At 46.4% G+C, this 17,487-nt stretch overlaps 6 protein-coding genes across 6 annotated transcripts; 2 read left to right on the plus strand and 4 right to left on the minus strand.

Annotated features, from left to right (window-relative positions):
• Positions 1–996: 996 nt before the first annotated feature.
• Positions 997–3,734, minus strand: C8R40DRAFT_1096815 (uncharacterized protein). The gene is made up of 9 exons (XM_046227751.1): positions 3,582–3,734; positions 3,446–3,523; positions 3,302–3,381; positions 3,176–3,249; positions 2,915–3,119; positions 2,636–2,856; positions 2,289–2,580; positions 1,257–2,228; positions 997–1,192 (listed from the first exon to the last, which is right to left on the minus strand). The coding sequence occupies exons 1-9, from the start codon at positions 3,628–3,630 to the stop codon at positions 1,145–1,147; spliced, it is 2,019 nt and encodes a 672-aa protein (XP_046088062.1). The 5' UTR covers positions 3,631–3,734; the 3' UTR covers positions 997–1,144.
• A 342-nt stretch (positions 3,735–4,076) lies between these two features.
• C8R40DRAFT_1159866 (transmembrane adaptor Erv26-domain-containing protein) lies at positions 4,077–5,212 on the minus strand (the record flags this gene model as incomplete). The annotated part of the gene is made up of 4 exons (XM_046229944.1): positions 4,077–4,531; positions 4,591–4,960; positions 5,010–5,136; positions 5,190–5,212. 4 exons carry the CDS (start codon positions 5,210–5,212, stop codon positions 4,077–4,079), a joined length of 975 nt encoding a protein of 324 aa, XP_046088063.1.
• Positions 5,213–5,320: 108 nt separating this feature from the next.
• On the plus strand, positions 5,321–6,290 carry C8R40DRAFT_85254 (vacuolar assembly protein DID2). The gene is made up of 5 exons (XM_046236453.1): positions 5,321–5,381; positions 5,429–5,448; positions 5,503–5,580; positions 5,631–5,846; positions 5,900–6,290. Exons 1-5 carry the CDS (start codon positions 5,366–5,368, stop codon positions 6,185–6,187), a joined length of 618 nt encoding a protein of 205 aa, XP_046088064.1. The 5' UTR covers positions 5,321–5,365; the 3' UTR covers positions 6,188–6,290.
• A 591-nt stretch (positions 6,291–6,881) lies between these two features.
• On the minus strand, positions 6,882–7,367 carry C8R40DRAFT_1041358 (uncharacterized protein; the record flags this gene model as incomplete). The annotated part of the gene is made up of 2 exons (XM_046223992.1): positions 6,882–7,039; positions 7,097–7,367. Coding segments are annotated over 2 exons (429 nt in total), but the record flags the coding sequence as incomplete, so codon positions are not given.
• Positions 7,368–10,189: 2,822 nt separating this feature from the next.
• Positions 10,190–13,059, minus strand: C8R40DRAFT_85305 (cytochrome P450). The gene is made up of 16 exons (XM_046236456.1): positions 12,752–13,059; positions 12,569–12,679; positions 12,340–12,512; positions 12,155–12,281; positions 12,076–12,106; positions 11,945–12,021; positions 11,769–11,888; positions 11,598–11,711; positions 11,299–11,531; positions 11,211–11,239; positions 11,131–11,152; positions 10,924–11,072; positions 10,760–10,871; positions 10,657–10,706; positions 10,396–10,601; positions 10,190–10,338 (listed from the first exon to the last, which is right to left on the minus strand). Exons 1-16 carry the CDS (start codon positions 12,810–12,812, stop codon positions 10,292–10,294), a joined length of 1,662 nt encoding a protein of 553 aa, XP_046088066.1. The 5' UTR covers positions 12,813–13,059; the 3' UTR covers positions 10,190–10,291.
• Positions 13,060–14,671: 1,612 nt separating this feature from the next.
• On the plus strand, positions 14,672–17,161 carry C8R40DRAFT_1271692 (IucC family-domain-containing protein). Its single transcript, XM_046234057.1, has 7 exons — positions 14,672–15,142; positions 15,201–15,393; positions 15,451–15,545; positions 15,596–15,894; positions 15,951–16,340; positions 16,388–16,850; positions 16,903–17,161. Exons 1-7 carry the CDS (start codon positions 14,771–14,773, stop codon positions 16,966–16,968), a joined length of 1,878 nt encoding a protein of 625 aa, XP_046088067.1. The 5' UTR covers positions 14,672–14,770; the 3' UTR covers positions 16,969–17,161.
• The last annotated feature ends 326 nt before the right edge of the window (positions 17,162–17,487 follow it).

Below are 17,487 nucleotides of genomic sequence, written 5' to 3' on the forward strand. Positions count from 1 at the left end.
CAGTGCAGCGAATTTAAAAGAGAGGATATCGTTTAGGATGTTGCAAGCTTGAGAAATAGTGATTAGTAGGAAGGAAGGAAGAAGCAGAAGGATAAGCAGAAGGACAAGAAGAGACTAGTGAAGCTACAAGGCCGAAAGGAGATCGATTAGGGTATATGCAGCGATCTCAAGGAGAAAGGGGGGAAGGCGACCACAAAGTTCTGAGAATGACGAACGAATGAAGGCGGAGGAGACGAGAGGATGCGAAGCTTTTTAAACTCGAGCGGCGTCCGGCGGAAACTTAAATAAGTTCTATGTAGGGAAAGCAACCGTGCCTGAAAAGATCTCCCTCCTAGGAGCATCTAAGCAGCGAGATTCGAACGTTAAAACAAAAGCGCAAGAGTTCGTAATTCACGGAAAGTCAATCAGTGCAGATTCCGAGGTAGCGGAACAATCTGGAGCAATCGCACGGCGAGCTTGAAAGTTGAAAGTACTGACTTGCGGATTATGTTGCCCATTTTGGTTAACTCTTGTGCTACCTCCATATCAAAGAGGGTCTCCAGGATATAGATTTCTGATTGCAAAGACTCATTGAATCCTTCAATAATGAAAAGCTTATGCTCTCACCGTCGTTGGACAGGGTAACCACGAGTCTCGAGACAAGGTCACAATTTGAGCATTATTATCGAGGTAACCTGAGGCCGTTCACAACAACAGGTGTCAATTTGGAGGTGATCGTCGAGCCTGGGATATAATGTTTGTCAGGATGGCATCTCCCGATAATTTCCTATGCAATCCAGAATGGAGAATTCGAATTTTAGTATTTACTGTGGTCCTTTCAGCAGCTTTCAACGTTCACCTGACTGTCTGAGAAGATTTTGAGAAACACAATCAGAAAGAAAATAAGCTCGCTCTGGCAGTCATGACGATTGTTGCTTTCAAAGAACGTGACAGTGGAAGTTGCATCAGAAAAAGCGAATAACTGGAACCGCAAGTTTGTTTAAACGCGTTTGAACCCCGACAGTCACTTTTGATCTAAACTCCCAATGCGAAAGTTTACGTATATTTGTCCATAAATTCGAGCAATACTGAGACTACATGAACATCAGTAGTATGTAGAAATATATACAGTATAAGTAGAATGTCAATGCGCATAGTAATGTTCTTAGATGGAGAACCTGGGGCGTCTTGGTGCTGGGGAAGCTTGTGTAACCTGCAACGAGGAATAAATTTGACTGGCAAGAATCGCTTTGAGGAACAGAAAAAAAATCACATACCTCTTGAGTAATTCCCGCCCACTGTTCCATCTGAGCAACATGAATCCTCTCGATGGTATTTCGAAGCTTCATGATGGTCGCTGCATCCTCAGATCTCAATGATTCCATTTCTCCCATTTCTTGTTCTGCTTCATGAATACGCGAGAGAGCTTGATCAAGTTCCCCTCTGATAGTTGCAGAGTGAAGACGTTCAACTGCTAGTTCTTCGCCAAGGCGAGTCCTGTCCGATGCTGCTTGTTCAAGCTTGCTTTGAAGCTGAGTGCACGTTTCCGTCAACAGGCCAATTTTTGAGCGAAGGTCCACCGCTGTTGTGTCAGCGGAAGATAGTGAGGCGCGCAAAGAATCTATGGTGGCGCTACATTCCCCGATTTCAGCCGCGTGTGCCGCTGTATGGGCCTCCAACTCTTCCTGATAAGCACTGACAGACTTTTGAGCCTTTCGAAGATCCTCGTGAAGGTTGCTCAATTCAGTGGTCTTCTGCTGTAGAGTGCTGGATGTATCTTCCATTGACCGCTTGGCAGCCACAAGCTGAGAAGTCAATTCGACCTCACGGTTATCCAATTGAGATGTCATAGCTGCGAGATCGTTTTCGAGTTTCGCTGCTACTAGTTGAGCAGAATTCAAGTCCTGAGTACGAGCCTCCAGCGTCGTATTAGTATCCTGAAGCTTCTGGACGAAATCTGTGATTTGCTGATTCTTTGTATCCAAAGACACTTGCAAAGAAGCGATCTCTGCAGTACCAGCAGAGAGTTGTGCGTCTAAAGAGGAACAACGCTGAGTAGATTGAGCCAAAGCAGCCTGCAATGTCGAAGTTTCAGCCAGTAGTGTGGTAACCCGTTCTTTATTGTCGATATTCATCTGTCGTAGTGATTGGATTTGGGAATTCAGATTGCCAATGTCAGAAGCTTGAGTAGCTTCAACGGCCCGCAGCTGCTTGTTCTCTTCCGAGATACGAGCCAACTCGTTGGCCATCTATACATTTCAAAACTACAATAAGCTTGGATGAATCGGGTGAAGGATTGCGGAACTGACCGTCTGACTGTGTATGCTTCCGTGAGAGGAGACAGTTCGTGCAGGCGTCGGTCCAGGAGTAACCAGACCATTGGGTCTGTTGATAACAGGACTATGACATTCATTGTCGGAAAGGGCGTTACCCATTATCAAAGATAGACCATGGTGAATATCTCGGTCTGCAGGTTCTGGTGGGTCTGGGGTCGGTCGACCATTAGCTATGTAAGATCCAGAATGGGTGCGCGTAACTTGAAGGAGCGGTCTGCTGCGAGTTAAGCTTGAATGTAATCGAACAGGCGTCGACGGGAAAGACCTAGAAGGCACCAATTGAGAAAAGGCAACTGACGAGTACCATGGAACAACCGCACATTTGATCAGGCTCTACCGGTGTTGATGGACGAGTAGGAAGCTCCGGCGTGCTTGAATGGCTCTGCGAAGGGACATTGTGTTCATCCGTATCAAATATCCTTACGTCTTCGTTGTCATCCAGATCGGTGAGAGGGGAAGGCGAACGGGAAGGGACTTGAAGTGACTGGAGACGTTCTCTTTGAAGGCGTTCTCTTTGGAGACGCTCAATCTCTTCAACAAGCTTAGTGATACGTCAGAGGTGAGAGGTCACATAGATAGTTTGTCAGTAATATAGATACCTCAGCCTTTCTCTTCTTCAGCCATGGGCTCCGTGGGGCGCTTTCCTTGAAGGTACGCGTTGCACGGGACTTCTTAGTGGGTGTGCTGTCGATCCCGCTCTCAGCAGGTCGCTTCTTGCCAGCAGTGGCTCGGAACAGGTGCTTTGCGAGAAATTCTTCTCCGAGAGGCCCAACGACAGGCAATGTTCGCTCACTTTCCTTCAGTCTAAAAAACAATAGAACAATAAAAAAGCGGACAACTATAAGATTGAAAATTCCCACATTTTCTTGGAAGCTGGACTCATTTCGAAGTGTGCAGGATTGTCGACGCTTCTCGAAAGCAGCCCGCTTTCATTCTATGACTCGTTGGTAAGTAGAGCGAGATGAAGAGTAACACGAAAGGCATACCAATCGATTAAGGGCCTTCATCACCCATGTAGGCCATTGCGGACCAAGTTTATCGTTTCTTTCCTCCGCATCCTTTCGCACTTCGATCAACATACCTCAGTCAGGTTTTTGTTGAATTAGACTTGGAAACAGTGGCCCACGTACCTTGAGCCTTGATGGATGCCGAGTGAAAACCTCCCCTGCGTTGAGACTTCTGCAAAGCATGCATTGCACAGACAATCCCTTCATCATGAAGCTGTTAAATGGAAGGGAAAATGGCGTTGAGTAGAGGAAGACCTACGTTCGGCGTAAGTGAGCTTCGCAGTTTTCGTTGATTTCCTGGATACCATTATTGTTTATTGAAGATATTGAGAGCACACTAGATATGATGATGAAACAGATAGGTTGTGAAAAGTTCAGTCAAGAGATGATGATGGTGGAGTTTTGAGTTAATTGCAAATTGAGTGGAGTAGAAACCAAGAACGCCACATTTATAGCCAGTAATAGTCACGTGTAAATCATACACTGACTCACGCAACGCGTCGCGCAATCGACGTACTATGTACTACTAATACTACTACTACTATATGCTATGAGTCTGACAAATGTGTTCATACGAAGAGTCCGAGTCCTTCTCTCCGAGCATTAGCCAGACTAACATCGGAGATTCAAAGAGAAGAATAACTGAAGCAAATTTGGAGCTACCGTAATAGCTAGTACCTTTCAAGCCTTCGCTGGTCTTCAAGTTCGTTTCAACATTGAGCTATATAGCACTTGCGAATAGTACATCATGAATCTAATCATCTTCCTTGATACCCAAAGGTCCACCACTTGAGCTCGCTGCCCTTCGTAAACCCAGCCCTATTCTTTTCGGAGTTAACTCAGCACCCTCCCCTTCTCTAATATTACTGCTCCGAAGCGTCGATTGTGACCTTCGCGGAGGTGTAGAGAGTTGGAAGCTGCCTGAGCTTGAATTTTTGATTGAGAAAAAGTCCTGCGATTGTCGAGGACCAGGTGATTTCGGTGGAGGAGATAATGCGTTTTGATACAAGCCCCCAATGGAAGGCGAGCGCAAAGCCGTATCGTCAGACGGTATTGATGCCGAGTGGTAAGGAGATGGAGGAGCAATGAGACCTTCGGTGCGGGAGAACTTGGATCCTGGAAGTTTCGATAATATAGAACGTAGCAGCGACTGGCGAGGTTGCTGAGGAGCAAATTTTGTCTTATTTACGGAGGGAGAACTCGGTTCAGCTGCATTGAAAGAGACTTATGAGTATATCTTCCGAAGCTCATAGCAAAAAAGTCTATACCTGACCGGAGCGGAATTGCGTTATCGTTGGCGCTGAGACTCAGAAAAATAAATAAGGGTGTCAACCATACGCAGGCGCCGAAGAAAGTTACGATCTCTGTGAATGATGGAGCTGTTATTGCCCCTCGCCCTTGATAGTTCCTCTGGTGTCTTGCATCTTGCGTTAGGTGTGCAAAGTGGAAGAACCAGAGAAAATGGTCGGCGATGACCAACAAGCAAGAGGCGAGGAAGACAAACGATGTGAGTGGGATGACTGGCCATGTGTTTGAAAAGTTTTGAAGGTAAACCATATGGCAGAAAATGGAAAAGAGAGTATGCTTGAGCGGTAGTGCATCGGTGAAGTAAAGAGTTACATGGAACAGTATGATGATCTAAGAGTAAAGTGAGCCACCAGTTGTATTGCAGAGGGGTTATACATACATAAGTTGTCCTCTGACCCACAATTTTTGCAAGTTGGGAATGCTCTTCAATGAGTTCGGAGATGTAAAGGAGCCCGCTCGCGATTGACAATGTGATGAAAGCAAAGGTCACTAGAATGGCAACATAGCTGAAATGAAAAGACTAAGCACACAAATGTGAGGGAAAAGGGACACTTTTCACCTAAGATAGAATAGCACGCCCATAAGCGTTACAACAGATTAGGGTCCGTGGATGCAGTGTGGAAGAAACTCTAGCTGGGCACGGACCGAAGAGGCGCTTCAAGTCATGGATAGATTTGTAATCAAATGCGCAAAGGGGCGACTTGTTATACCCAACGGATACATAGACCGACCACCATGAGCAATCTTGAGAGTGAGTACTATTTGTATTCTCAAATTTTTGAAACTCAAGTTCACCAGAAACCCTCTTTCAACTGAAGGTAATTGAGGGTACTCAGCGCTTCAAATGACAATAAATTAATATCATAATCCAGTTCACAGCCAAGACTCTGAACAGACAAGCAAAGAAAGCTCAGAAGGACGAGAATTCTGAAAAAGCACGACTCAAGAAGGTTCGGGCTCTGCAAGGCTTGTATCCATGATGTACTAAAGGTCTAGTCAGGCTTTACAACAAGGCAACAACGATGGCGCACGGATATATGCCTCCAATGCAATAAGGAAGAAGAGTGAGGCCCTCAATTTACTGCGGTTATCCAGCCGCATAGATGCTGTAGCGAGTCGAGTCGAGACAGCGGTGACAATGCGGCAGGTGACAGGGAATATGACATCTGTCGTACGAGGGATGGATAAAGCTATGGACTCGATGAACCTAGAGAGGGTCAGATCCATTGATTCTCATCCGTGCAGCTTCCTGATGTCCTGCCTTCGTAGATATCACTCGTGATGGACAAGTTCGAATCTCAATTCGCCGACCTGGATGTACAGACCTCGTACATGGAGGACACTATGTCAGCTACCACCGCCACATCCACACCTCAAGACCAGATAGATCAACTTTTGAAGCAGACCGCAGAAGAAGCAAATATTGAACTTCAGCACGATTTGGCTGCGAAGGACCTGGACAATGTCCCAGATTTGGCGGCACCGAAGGATAAAATCGGGGAGGAAGATGACAAGTTGGCCGAAAGACTGAGGGCTTTGAGGCCCGCGACGCAATAAGGGTGTAGTGAGGATCGTCAGCCTGCGCATACGTAACGCTACTAATTTCGACCGTGTTATTGTAGGATTATTTTGCTTAGTTTCAACTGTCAACTGTATAACATTAAAGAAATGCGTAGTGTGTGAATGAAGAAAACGAACAAGGGCAAAGGCAACACATTATAGTCGGGTAATGTCAAAAAGGAAATCATGAACATTATGAAGCGTTAAGAAGAAAGGACCAAGCATATGAAGATCATGAGCAAACAGCAAGGAATCCTAGAAAAATAGCGTACGCTGTAAATAGTCGTAGATAGATAAATAGATAGATAGCAACAGCAAATGAAAAGCCATGGATCTCGTTCAAAATCATGCAAGCATTGAAGTAATAAATGTACGTGACAGAAGGAAGGACAATAATAACAAGAGAAATGGGATACATAGTATAATTGAGATGCGAGATACATGCAGAGCGACGATAGGGACTCTAGGAAAACACCGACAGCGAGATGGACCATGGAAAGAGGAATTGTATGCAATGTGAGAATTGAGATGCCGTCGAAAGTCAAAGGATCGTGAAGCCGGGACCGAGGGAGATAGTGGGCGGTAAGGAAGAGATGGGGAATGGGAAATAAGACGAACTAGATTTTGAGAGGATCACCAGAAGAAGTCAATTCCAAAATGGGACTTCGGCTTTGCGTGTGGAGTGCTCGAATCATGCATTTTGAAGCACAATTTTAACCAGTCCGTCAACCAACTTCTTCTTGCTTTCCTCCCCCAGGTTACTTCGTTTATCTAACAGCCTTTGCGCGCGCGCGATGATTCCATTCGGACCATCGAAAGCGATTTCATGGGCATCAAACTGGTGGACATCTGTAAAGGTACAGAAATCAGCAAAAAAACGCGGCCGCTAGATAAGGGTCAGCTCACATTTCTTAAAAGCACGGTATCCTTCGGGATCCAATGCCTTCTTGAACATTTCCGCAACGTCTCTGCCCACTTTCGATCGTTCCTCCACACCAAATTCATCGACGGCTCTGGCTCTATCAACCCGAAGCCCATTGCGCGAGCTGGTACTCTCACTAATCCTCCCATTCAAACCCCTTCCATTTGCAAATCTTCCTCCAGGTAGTAGCACGTCTTCGCGAACTCTTGTTGGGGCCCAAGAAAGCCCTATGCCGAGGTCGAGAGAGCGACCCTTTCTTCCAGGATTCCGCGACGCACCAGAAAAGCTTGATACGCCGAGGGTATCCTGCTCCGAGTATCGGTGGTTATCTTTCACGCGCTCCTTCTCCTTTTCTTCCTCTTTCACCCTCCTTTGTTCCTTTTCCCTTTCCTTCTCTTCCCGCCTGCCACTGTCAGCATTGCTTTCCTGACTTGCATGACTGAACGTTGGCGAGATCGGGGAAGGCACAGGTGGCTCGAAGGAAAAAGCCCCATGCGCAGTATACCCCCCAAGTCCTATGAGACGTGCAATGCCCGTGCGTTTTCCTGCACTGCGCCCTAGAGAGGATGAAAGTCCTCTTCCGGGACCTGGGTCCGTGGAGGCAGGCGTCGGTGAGTACGGTGGCGCGGGGTCATCGATCGCTGGGGCATTCCGTTTCTGGGACTTGTATTCCTCCCGTTTGGAAGAAGACTTAGACTTTAGATCTGTAGTCTTTTTCTTTTCCAGTTCTTGATTGTTACTTCGTGAAGCACTCTCTACGCTCTCGCCACTACGATTGCTATACCTTCCACGGCTGAAGCCGGTAACACCCGAGTTACCTGATGTTCCACTCAAGCTCCTTGTGACACTACTGGCACCCAATCCCCAACCAGGCCTCTCAAAATCAAAGGATCCATGCTTCACGGAGCGAATATTTGTGATACTAGATGTCTTCGGTTTGACTGTTTGGTGGCGAGTAGAATGTTGTCGATGATGATGATTGGCGGACGAGGATTTATGGCCGGAAGCAGACGAATGGTCACTTTCCTTCCCTTTACTGGAGGTCCTGGAACGAATCAAGTCATCAGTCTCTTTGCCTTTTCCTTTGACATCCACCTCTCTGGAATCTCTTTCTTCGTCAACCATATCCATAACCAATGGTCGGAACCTGTAACCGGAATCTAGAGAGTCCTTTCTGTGCGTTTGACTCAAACGAGGAGGTGCAGTCCCTGATCTCGAAGGAGTCGCAGGAGTATGGGTTATCCGTGGTACAGGTAGCGACACTGCTACTGTGGTGGAACCAGGCGCAGGACGGGGCTGAGGAGCATATAACTGCGCAGCACGCTGTACAGATGAAACCGACGATATCGACTCATTCGTCGAAGCCCTTCTCCGGGATATTCTAGGTGTCGATGTCTGCTTCGAAGGACCCGAAACGAACAGCACATGATTATTCGCATTCGATGATCCAGAATTAGAGGATGAAGGGGTAGGCATTGGGGAAACTTCATTACTCGAATGAGATAACGATATTGCAGGAGGGGGTGAATGTGCGCGGCGGGAACCGGAAAAGAACTTCGGTTTGAAAAGGTTCTCCAGTTTTGATGATGAATTGAGATTGGAATTGGTTGTCGAGGTAGAAGGCTCGGAATAATTCTGTCTAGACCGTGGGAAAGGTGAAGGACTTGTTGGTCGTGAAACCGAATTCCGGTTTGAATGTGGCGTGTTACCACGTCCTTCTTTGGGGAAGCTATCGGTATGAACCAGAATTGGAGGGACATTTTCTAAATCAGTGTTTGATTGCCCAGGACTCGTGTCTCTCGAGCTACTGATAGAAGATTTTCGACCAAAAATGTTGTGCAGCCTTTGCTTCGCAGATCTTGGACTTTTCGGAGCTGAAGGTGAAGGTTCCGGAGGTTTTTGTATCAAAGGCGATGGCTGTCGTCTTGCTTTAGGTGTTGGCGGCGTAATGGTCGTATTTGTCGCTGTCGTAGTCGAGGATAGTGGTCGTGACTGTAGGATGGTGGCTGGTTTAGCGGTGGAAGTCGTTGAGGACACAGGTCTCTTCTGTGATGATCCAACGGATGACCAACTGGAATCGCGAGAATGGATCGAATGTTCATGATTCTGAGGATTTTCCAGGACGGCTGAGGCAATTTCCTCAGGAATGGACGCGGAAGCATTTGTTCTCGGGGATGAGCGTGATCTGGAGCGGGTCAGAAACCTATAGAACTGTAATGACCGTCAATGAGAGTGTTGCAATAATAAATACAGGGACAAGGCGCACTTTGTTCTCAGACTTGCTCTTCCTTCTCGCAGTGCGGTCAGAATTGTCACGGTCTTCCGCTGGGGTATGAAACATTTCCGCCTCTCTGGTTCCATCAACAACCACGACTTCAGTTCGATCAGACTAAACCGGCCAGTTGTAAGTTTTTTCAAGGAATGATTTCACTACGGGCAAGATGCGCACAAGTAAAACTGGATACTGTTTCCTCCCAGTATTAGAATTGGTACTATGAGAGCGCAATAGCGTTGAGAACTAGACCGTAGACGAAACAAATTATCCAGTCAACACGTGTTAGGCACGAGAACATAGTTAACATGAGGATCACTCTCCATGTTTGGTATGTAACTTATAAGTCCAGATTGAAACACTCACATCCATCTTAAGCAAATCCAGGCTACCTCTTTGAGCCGAAGAGGTGGAGGTTGAAGAGCTCGCTGTAGTCGATGGGGAGTCAGCATGAACGGCGAATTCGGATTAGAAGGTGAGATAACCTACCTGTTACTGATGAACCTGTATTGGACGACGGAGCGAGCGACGAGGAGAGGCTAGGCGCGTAATCGAGGCTCTGACGAGCTCGACCAGTTACAACTATCCTCATCGGTCTGCGATGGTAGAGCCTGAGTGACAAGTCAACGAACCTTCTATTATGTCAAGTTAATACTGGGCGGCAAATTCCGGACACATTTTTGGCTGCCAATAATGTTAGAGACTTTACAGTCATCTCAAGTATTACTACTCATATTTATGCCACAAAGGAGAAAGTAGAAGAATACATATTGCAATGCCTTAGTTATGATTTGTGATCAACATATTCTTAGAAGGACAGATTAAAGAGATCGGAGGGAGTACGGTTTTCGTGTACGCAGCAACGGTATGAAAATGGATTCATTGATTGATTCGAGCAGCTTCTGTACTACTTTACAACTTTGTTGACTAGCAATGGCATTCCATCCTTTGGTTCTAAGTAGAATAATATAATCAGTAGCTAAGTAATGGATACCAGAATGCATCGCTTACTCATGGTGACAGCAGCAGTAGGAATAGCCTTCTGGCCTTGATAAGAGGGTGAAAACTCAAAGTTTGCAATGAGCGCAGCAATGACAGCTTTCATTTCTATAATCGCCATAGTTTTGCCGATGCACGCGTGCGGCCCAGCAAGGAAAGTCAACGTTGACGGGACTTGCCCAAAGTTGTTTTCCGGTAACCAACGTAAGGGATTGAATCTATGCAGTCCATCCTCATTCAGAACACTGCTATCCACGCAGAAATCGGGCGTACTCCTCTGCATCCTCTCCCCAAATATCTTTGAGTGTGTTGACAACTCTGATCTGAAGTATAGCTAAGATACTATGGTGCAGTTGACTTCATAGATAATATGTACCGGGATGTAGTAGAGTGTTCCTTTCGGAATCACAACACCGTCGACGTGGTCAGTAGTGGCTGCCTGCCTGAAGGTCATCGGCACAGGAGGGTATAGTCGAAGAGATTCCTGACTAAAAGTATATCTAGTTAGTTTCTTGTCAAGGATAGAGAGGACTCCGTTACATGACACAATCCAGCCAAACCAGATCTTTCAGTTCCCGATACCCTAGCCTAACCTTCCACAGACCATCAGACGAGGCCTCGAGGAGAGGAGTAATCTCGTCGCGAAGTCTCTGTTGACTGACGGGATCTTTGGCTAATAGCCAGAGAGTCTAGGCGAACAGCGGTCAACCCGGAGACGCCACGAAAGTGTGACGAAATGATACCCACCCAAGCCAGACCTGACGCCGTACTGTGGACGAAGTGTAAGTTGAAAGAACAATGAGGGTTGAGAGTCAAAAAAAACAAACGTTTCATGTCCTGCGCCTAGAAAAGTAAGCTATTAGGAGTATGGTCAGCAATCTCGACCGAATTCATTCGTATTATAGTCATACTTACCACCTGATCCATCATCTCCGTGTCGCTCATGGCGTACGGAGCAGGTCCCATCCCACCTCCGACAGATTTATGAGATTTCAGATCAGCCATACGAGCCTGAACGAGTAAGCTCATTATGTCCTTCTTCGCCGCTGTGTCTTCATTATTTCCCAGATGCTCGGCCTCCTTCATCTTTTCACGTAGAATAGAAGCAGATACTGCTTTGATACGATGCATCGCGTCCACGAGGATTGCTGCCCGAGCTACAATGATGAGTACGATGAAATGGATTCTTGTGCGGTAGGAAAAAGAGACCATACATAACAAAGGAATCTTTGCAAGTAGCTTGCGACGTCTCCAAGCAAATCTTGAACGAAGGAACGCCGACATGCCGGGGATGGAGAGAATTACAATGAGTTGTGCGAGGTTGCGACCTATAGCACAGCATAAGCCTCTAACCTGCAGAGGGTGATACTGGAAAAGATGCACACCAGTCTGAAGGGAGATAAGTTCTTCGTAAGCTTGCGCCAACTCATTATGAGGATTGCGAAGGGAGTCGGCTTCGTACCCTAGTCCAGTGAGACAGATGATATCGAGCGTGACTTTACTCACTGTCCATCGCGAGACGTGAAAAATGTAGAACTCGAAGCTGTGATTAACAACGTACTCCATTCATACATAATCTCAACTGAGCCTTGTCCCCCTTGCGCTTTTTCGACACGAGTGTTCAAGATAGACAGGAGGCTGATGTATACTCGGATGAGAGAGTATAATGTGGTTTGTAGAGAATTTGCGTACTTGTCGATAGCATCGTAGTACATGTCCGTCTCTAATGCACGTTCAATTTCAGATACGGATTGAGATGAATGATACTCACGAGCTGTCAAATTAGAAATAGAGAATGCTGGGTTCATGGCCTTTCGCATCTGCTTATGGCGATCGCCAGTGACGGTCAGAAGGCCATATCCAGCTACCAATCCAAGAGTATCGCGCATGAAACCCGGCTATAAAGTTCGCTAAGTACTCGATTGACACCGAAAGAGGACGACAAGTCTCCCTTACCCGAGGGTTGGAAATCCAATTAGTAACGAGTATCCGTTGCAGGGATTCCGCACCAGAAAAAATGACTCTCTGTATCCCTATCGGACCAACGACTCGTATAGCTTTGCCATGATTCTTAACCCACTCTCGTTGAGGAATCCCGGCTTCTCCATTGAGAATGTCGCCAAAGCGTCCTAGGTATATCTCGGTCAGAGTCATAAATGCACTATCTACATATGAGTGGTCTGACCGATTAATAGATTCGGACCGAGAGCGGGACCAGGAAGAGCACGGAGAGGGGATAAGTAGAAGGGATACAGTACGAGCTGGTATATAGCCGCAATGGTAATTATAATGAGTCCTAGAAAACCACGAGAAGTTAAGGGTTGAAGTTGTCAAGGGAGATGTTTGAGTGTGAGCAATTCGTAATCACCTATCCCAACAAGAAAGGACGTCGGTATCGAAGCGAGGCTGACAGAATCTGTAGGGAACATGACTGGACTCCAAAGACTTTGAACTTCAATGAAAGTTTGAACTCAGAATTCGAGCGTCAGCAGATCAGCTGCCACCAACAGTGGGCATGCCTTCTTTGTGATGGGGTCCATTCAAGCATCCCGTCAAAACTTAACAGAGGAACGGAGATTTTTTAGGTGAATGAGGCTCGGCGAGGCTCAGGGGAGTATGTAGAACCTGGGTAGGATTGAGGCAAATACATAATCAAGGTTGAATCAAGGACCTTTCCTTTGACAATAATAGAAAAATCTCCCTTTTGAGCAAGAGTTCCCACGAGTTTTGACCGAGTTTGCTTGGACTCCCGGCCCCGGTACTCAGAAAACGCATGGTTTTGGTAGAATCCCCGGACAGGCCCTAAGGGGAGCTTCCGGGAAGTGAAGTGGGCGCTTACAACTGATTGACTTTGTCCTAGTTTGTCCTCCAATTACGATGACCTCCTCTCTGTTCACTTCAGTAGATTCGAGGTAGCTTCGGAGTTACTCTTCAACTTCAGTGACTATCTTTCCTGCGGCTATTGGCTTCTCTTCATTGCTCATAATCACTGTTGCACCCAGGTTTCGCCAGTCATTTGAAGAAATCCCACCAAAGATGATTTTTCCGCTCTTCGTTCCTCTACTCGGGACAAAACACGCAAATTTTTGGGAACCATAGTCGCAGAATCCCATGATCCTCATTTCCTGTCCCAGAGTATGCTATTATCTGCGAACGGAGCATTCACCATGAGAATTCAATTGTTGATTCCCTTGTGTCGGTAACTCAGGTATTGAGTAATAGTCTCAGAGGTTTTTGTGTCGTGTAAGCCTATCAAGGGCAGTTCTGGTATGTTGTGAGTAGCTTGAATCCACCAATATGTTTCAACGGTGTCTTCGTACCTGATGCTAATGAAAGCCCCGCCATTCGACGATCAGTCCCTCAAGGCTTGGAAGGGAGCGCCTCTATTCCGACCAATTATCTCTGAAGATATATCTCATCCACAAGCAACTCATATCGTGAAAGCGAGCCGTCAGGCATGCACCTCCACCCCATGCACACTCTCCCAAACGTTATTCCCATCACCCGACTAGCATACCTCTTGGCCCTTGGTGACTTTTAGGCGATTTTTCATCAATTCTTGCTCTGTCGAAGGCTAGCAAATCCCATCATGTCTTGTAGAAATAGGGAAATCCTTGGCTTTATTCCACTATGCGAATCATGCGAATCATGCGAGTCCGTGCTTGAGAATTGAAGAATAACCTATCCCTTGGGACCACCCCGAATCAATGTTCGGCGCCTGCGAAGGGATGGCTGCGCATCGCTTGCCGAAAATTAGATGTGAAGCCTTGGAAAGCTCAGCTGTACTTGCAATGTGGAACTTGTCGAGTAATATCAATTCGTGAATAAACTAAGTCTGGAAGCACATAGCAACAGCATGGTGTATTTCAGTGGCGGTCTTAGGGCTCATCGTCGAGTACTTGTTCAGTGGCGGGCTACCGTGTCGAGTACTTGCGCAGTAACTGAGTTACGCCTGGGTAGTATTATCTGATGTTCGTTTTCTGATCTTATCTGATAAGAATAAACGCGCCCTGGCAGTTTCAAGAGTGTTTGAGGTCTCTGACTCGCTCCCAAGCTCTCACTTTGCGACTGCGCTACTCAGGACGTTCCTTGTTACTTTGAGAAAATATCATCTCCTGTGATGAATCTTCCATTTGAGCACTTAACAGACACGGTCTACTGAAAATGCATTTTATTGAGTGAAAATAAACTCAGATAGGTATGGAGCAACTGACATATATGTCTGTGTTTAGAAATGCCATCTGCCTTTCGGCTTGGAATTCTATGTTTGGCCCGGAGCCCGTTTATGGCTAGTTCTGGTGCTTAAAAGGGGACCTTCCGCGTTTTGAATCATCCGCCCAATTTCCTGCCCGACCTGAGTCTCGAAATCGAAAAGCATTTTTCGCAAATGATACCTTCCGAACCCTTTCAACTACCACCAGATGCGCGCGCAGCATATGCGATCTGGTCTCGTCTTCTTTCCTGTCTTGTAACCGAGTCTTTATTACGGGCCTTTTATCTTCCACTCCCACCTCATGTCGGTTCAGCAGCCGGGATCATGGTTATACTTTCTACAAATCTTATCTCGGAGAATCCGTCAATCTCTCGAGCTCTTGTATCCTCCGACATCTATGCGATTGTCCCTCTATATCATGAGCCGATTCTCAAATTGGAAAGCGTGTTTCAAGAGCACGGAAGCATTGTTGCACTTGTAGATCCTCTTGATATGCTTCCTGAGATCTACGAGGTTACAGAGAACCCTTCAACCCATTTTGCATCCGTCAGTTTTGAACCTCATTGCCATATCTTTATATCCTTAAACTCAAAGTTGAATATAGGCTTTCGAAACCCAATTTCAAACCGCCGTTTTCTCTGTCCTTACGCCTCCTCCTTGGAAACTTGCGAATGCTACTCTTGCACGACTTGAAGATCCCATCCTGTTATGGTCGCGTTTTGCCAATGAACTAGTGCTTCCTACGGTACAGAGGGACTCCATCCGGAATGAATTGTCCAGTTCATTTTATTGGCAAAGTAGGTTTAGATCGTCAACGTCGATCCTGTTTCTAATCGTTTCTGACCGAAATCAAGGGCTTGCATATGAAGATGCGCCAACATGCCCTTCCATCGGTAGCTCACCCATTGAATGGGAACAAAGTCTCGTTGAAGGACATCCGACCCACCCCGTAAGTAGGATTTGTTACCCTTAACCCTTTAAGGTTCTAAATGTTTTTAGATGCATCGTGCGCGAATGTTACCTATCGACATAGTTTCTTATGACTGGACACACCCCAAAATTTGTTTTGTTCGCGTCCCGAGGTCCAGCCTGAGTATCTTGGGCCAGTTTGAATCCATCATAAAAAAATTGGCTTCCACCGTGGCTCAAAATGCAGGTCTTGAATTACCCTCTGACGAATCTACGGTTATTATGCCTGTTCATGAAATTCAGCTGGATACAATCCTCGCCAAATTCTCTGACGCACAAGCGCTCGATCCTCGTATTCACGTCATCGCTTCTGCCCAATCAAGTACAAGGTCGGTAATCCCAAAATTATCGACGTTGTGAGCGGTTCTCATTTGATATAATTCAGGACTGTGCTCGTTCCTGAACTTCCGGGAATGAGTTTGAAACTTTCCGTGGGGGTCAAAATATCTTCTGCCCTGAGAACAATCTCACACTACACAGCTGACTTTGGTCCGCGATTCTCTGAAATCGTCGTTCCCAAACTTTCGATCGATCCCAAGTTGCTGACTATAGAGTGCGAGCCTGCCAGCGCTGTCTATCGAGGTGTGGATCCGGACCTCGCAAAACATTTTACTGCCATCTTGCGTAATTACTTCCAGCCCCGAAACGGTGAAAATGTGATCGTATGTGCAGCTCTGTTGGAGTCTGGCCACACTGGTAGCCTGAAGGGAGTTTCCGCTGTTGAACATACTTTCGGCTTGGACACAAACGAGAAGAAGGCAGAATTTTTAGACCAGTAAGCATCTGTTTATTGAATGACCCTCGCCGACCAATCTCCCCTAGCTACCTTCGTCTTGCCTGTGAGGCGTTAATTCCGCCTCTTGTACACAATGGCGTTGCGTTCGAAGCCCATGCGCAGAATGTCCTCGCTAGATTCGATATAAGCACTGGACGTCTCCTAGGTTTCGTAATTCGAGATCTCGGTGGGCTGCGCATACACCCCCCAACTTTAGTGAAATCCATCGGCACCGATTTCGCATTCCTTCAAGGTCACTGCATTGCAACGGAAACTGTGGAAGAAGCGTACCCCAAATTTTACCACACATTCATCCATAATCATGTTCAACGTCTAATTCGCGTTCTCGGGATGCATTACGACGGATCTGGATGGGAAATGCTCAGACGCCATTTGAAAAGGGTTATACCTGCTGATCATGGACTACACAAAGCGTGGCTGGACCCGTGCAGCTCCGTAGTATCTGGGAAGTGTTTAATGAGAATGAGACTTCAAGGTTCTTACCGCGACGTGAGATTTCCTCAGCTCTTCTTTACCAAAACCATTAACGTTTCAATGGCAGCATGTCTATTCCCCTTTCCCCAATTTGGTTCATTACCGTGGCGAAAAGTCAACACCCCAGCTCTAGTATATCTACATGTCGCTCGAGTTTGCATCGAAGGACGTATGTAGGGAAAAAAATCATTACACCATGTGGTATCTACATACTGGGTCAATAGTAGTATTACTATGATGGTATTTAGATGTCAATATTTTACGCACCGCGAATTCCCCATGTATGAACAATAGTAGTCTCGCGTCCCAGAAATCACGGTCGTTCTAGTCTAGAATAAAAGGTCCGACTCGGAGCCTGAATGGAGTATGATCCTCCGGGAATATCCTTTTCTCTGAATGTGAGGATCTTTTGTGCAGGTGTATAAAAGTCCATTTGAGATTTTCATTCCCCTGAGTACGAGGGAAACAACGTCCGCATGATTGTTGCGTGCATCGTGCGAGATAAAGCGCTCGAACCTTAGAAAACTTCGTGACTCCCGTCGTTAAAATTGTTTGTGGATAGGAACGTTGAATGGTGAGGTAGCCTCGACAAATGGTCTACAGTGTCTTATCTTGTGGGAGATCATCATAAAGAGGAGAATGGGTAAGGTTT

Source organism: Lentinula edodes (assembly GCF_021015755.1).
Source record: "Lentinula edodes strain Le(Bin) 0899 ss11 chromosome Unknown C8R40scaffold_11, whole genome shotgun sequence".
Classification (NCBI taxonomy): Eukaryota; Fungi; Basidiomycota; class Agaricomycetes; order Agaricales; family Omphalotaceae; genus Lentinula; species Lentinula edodes.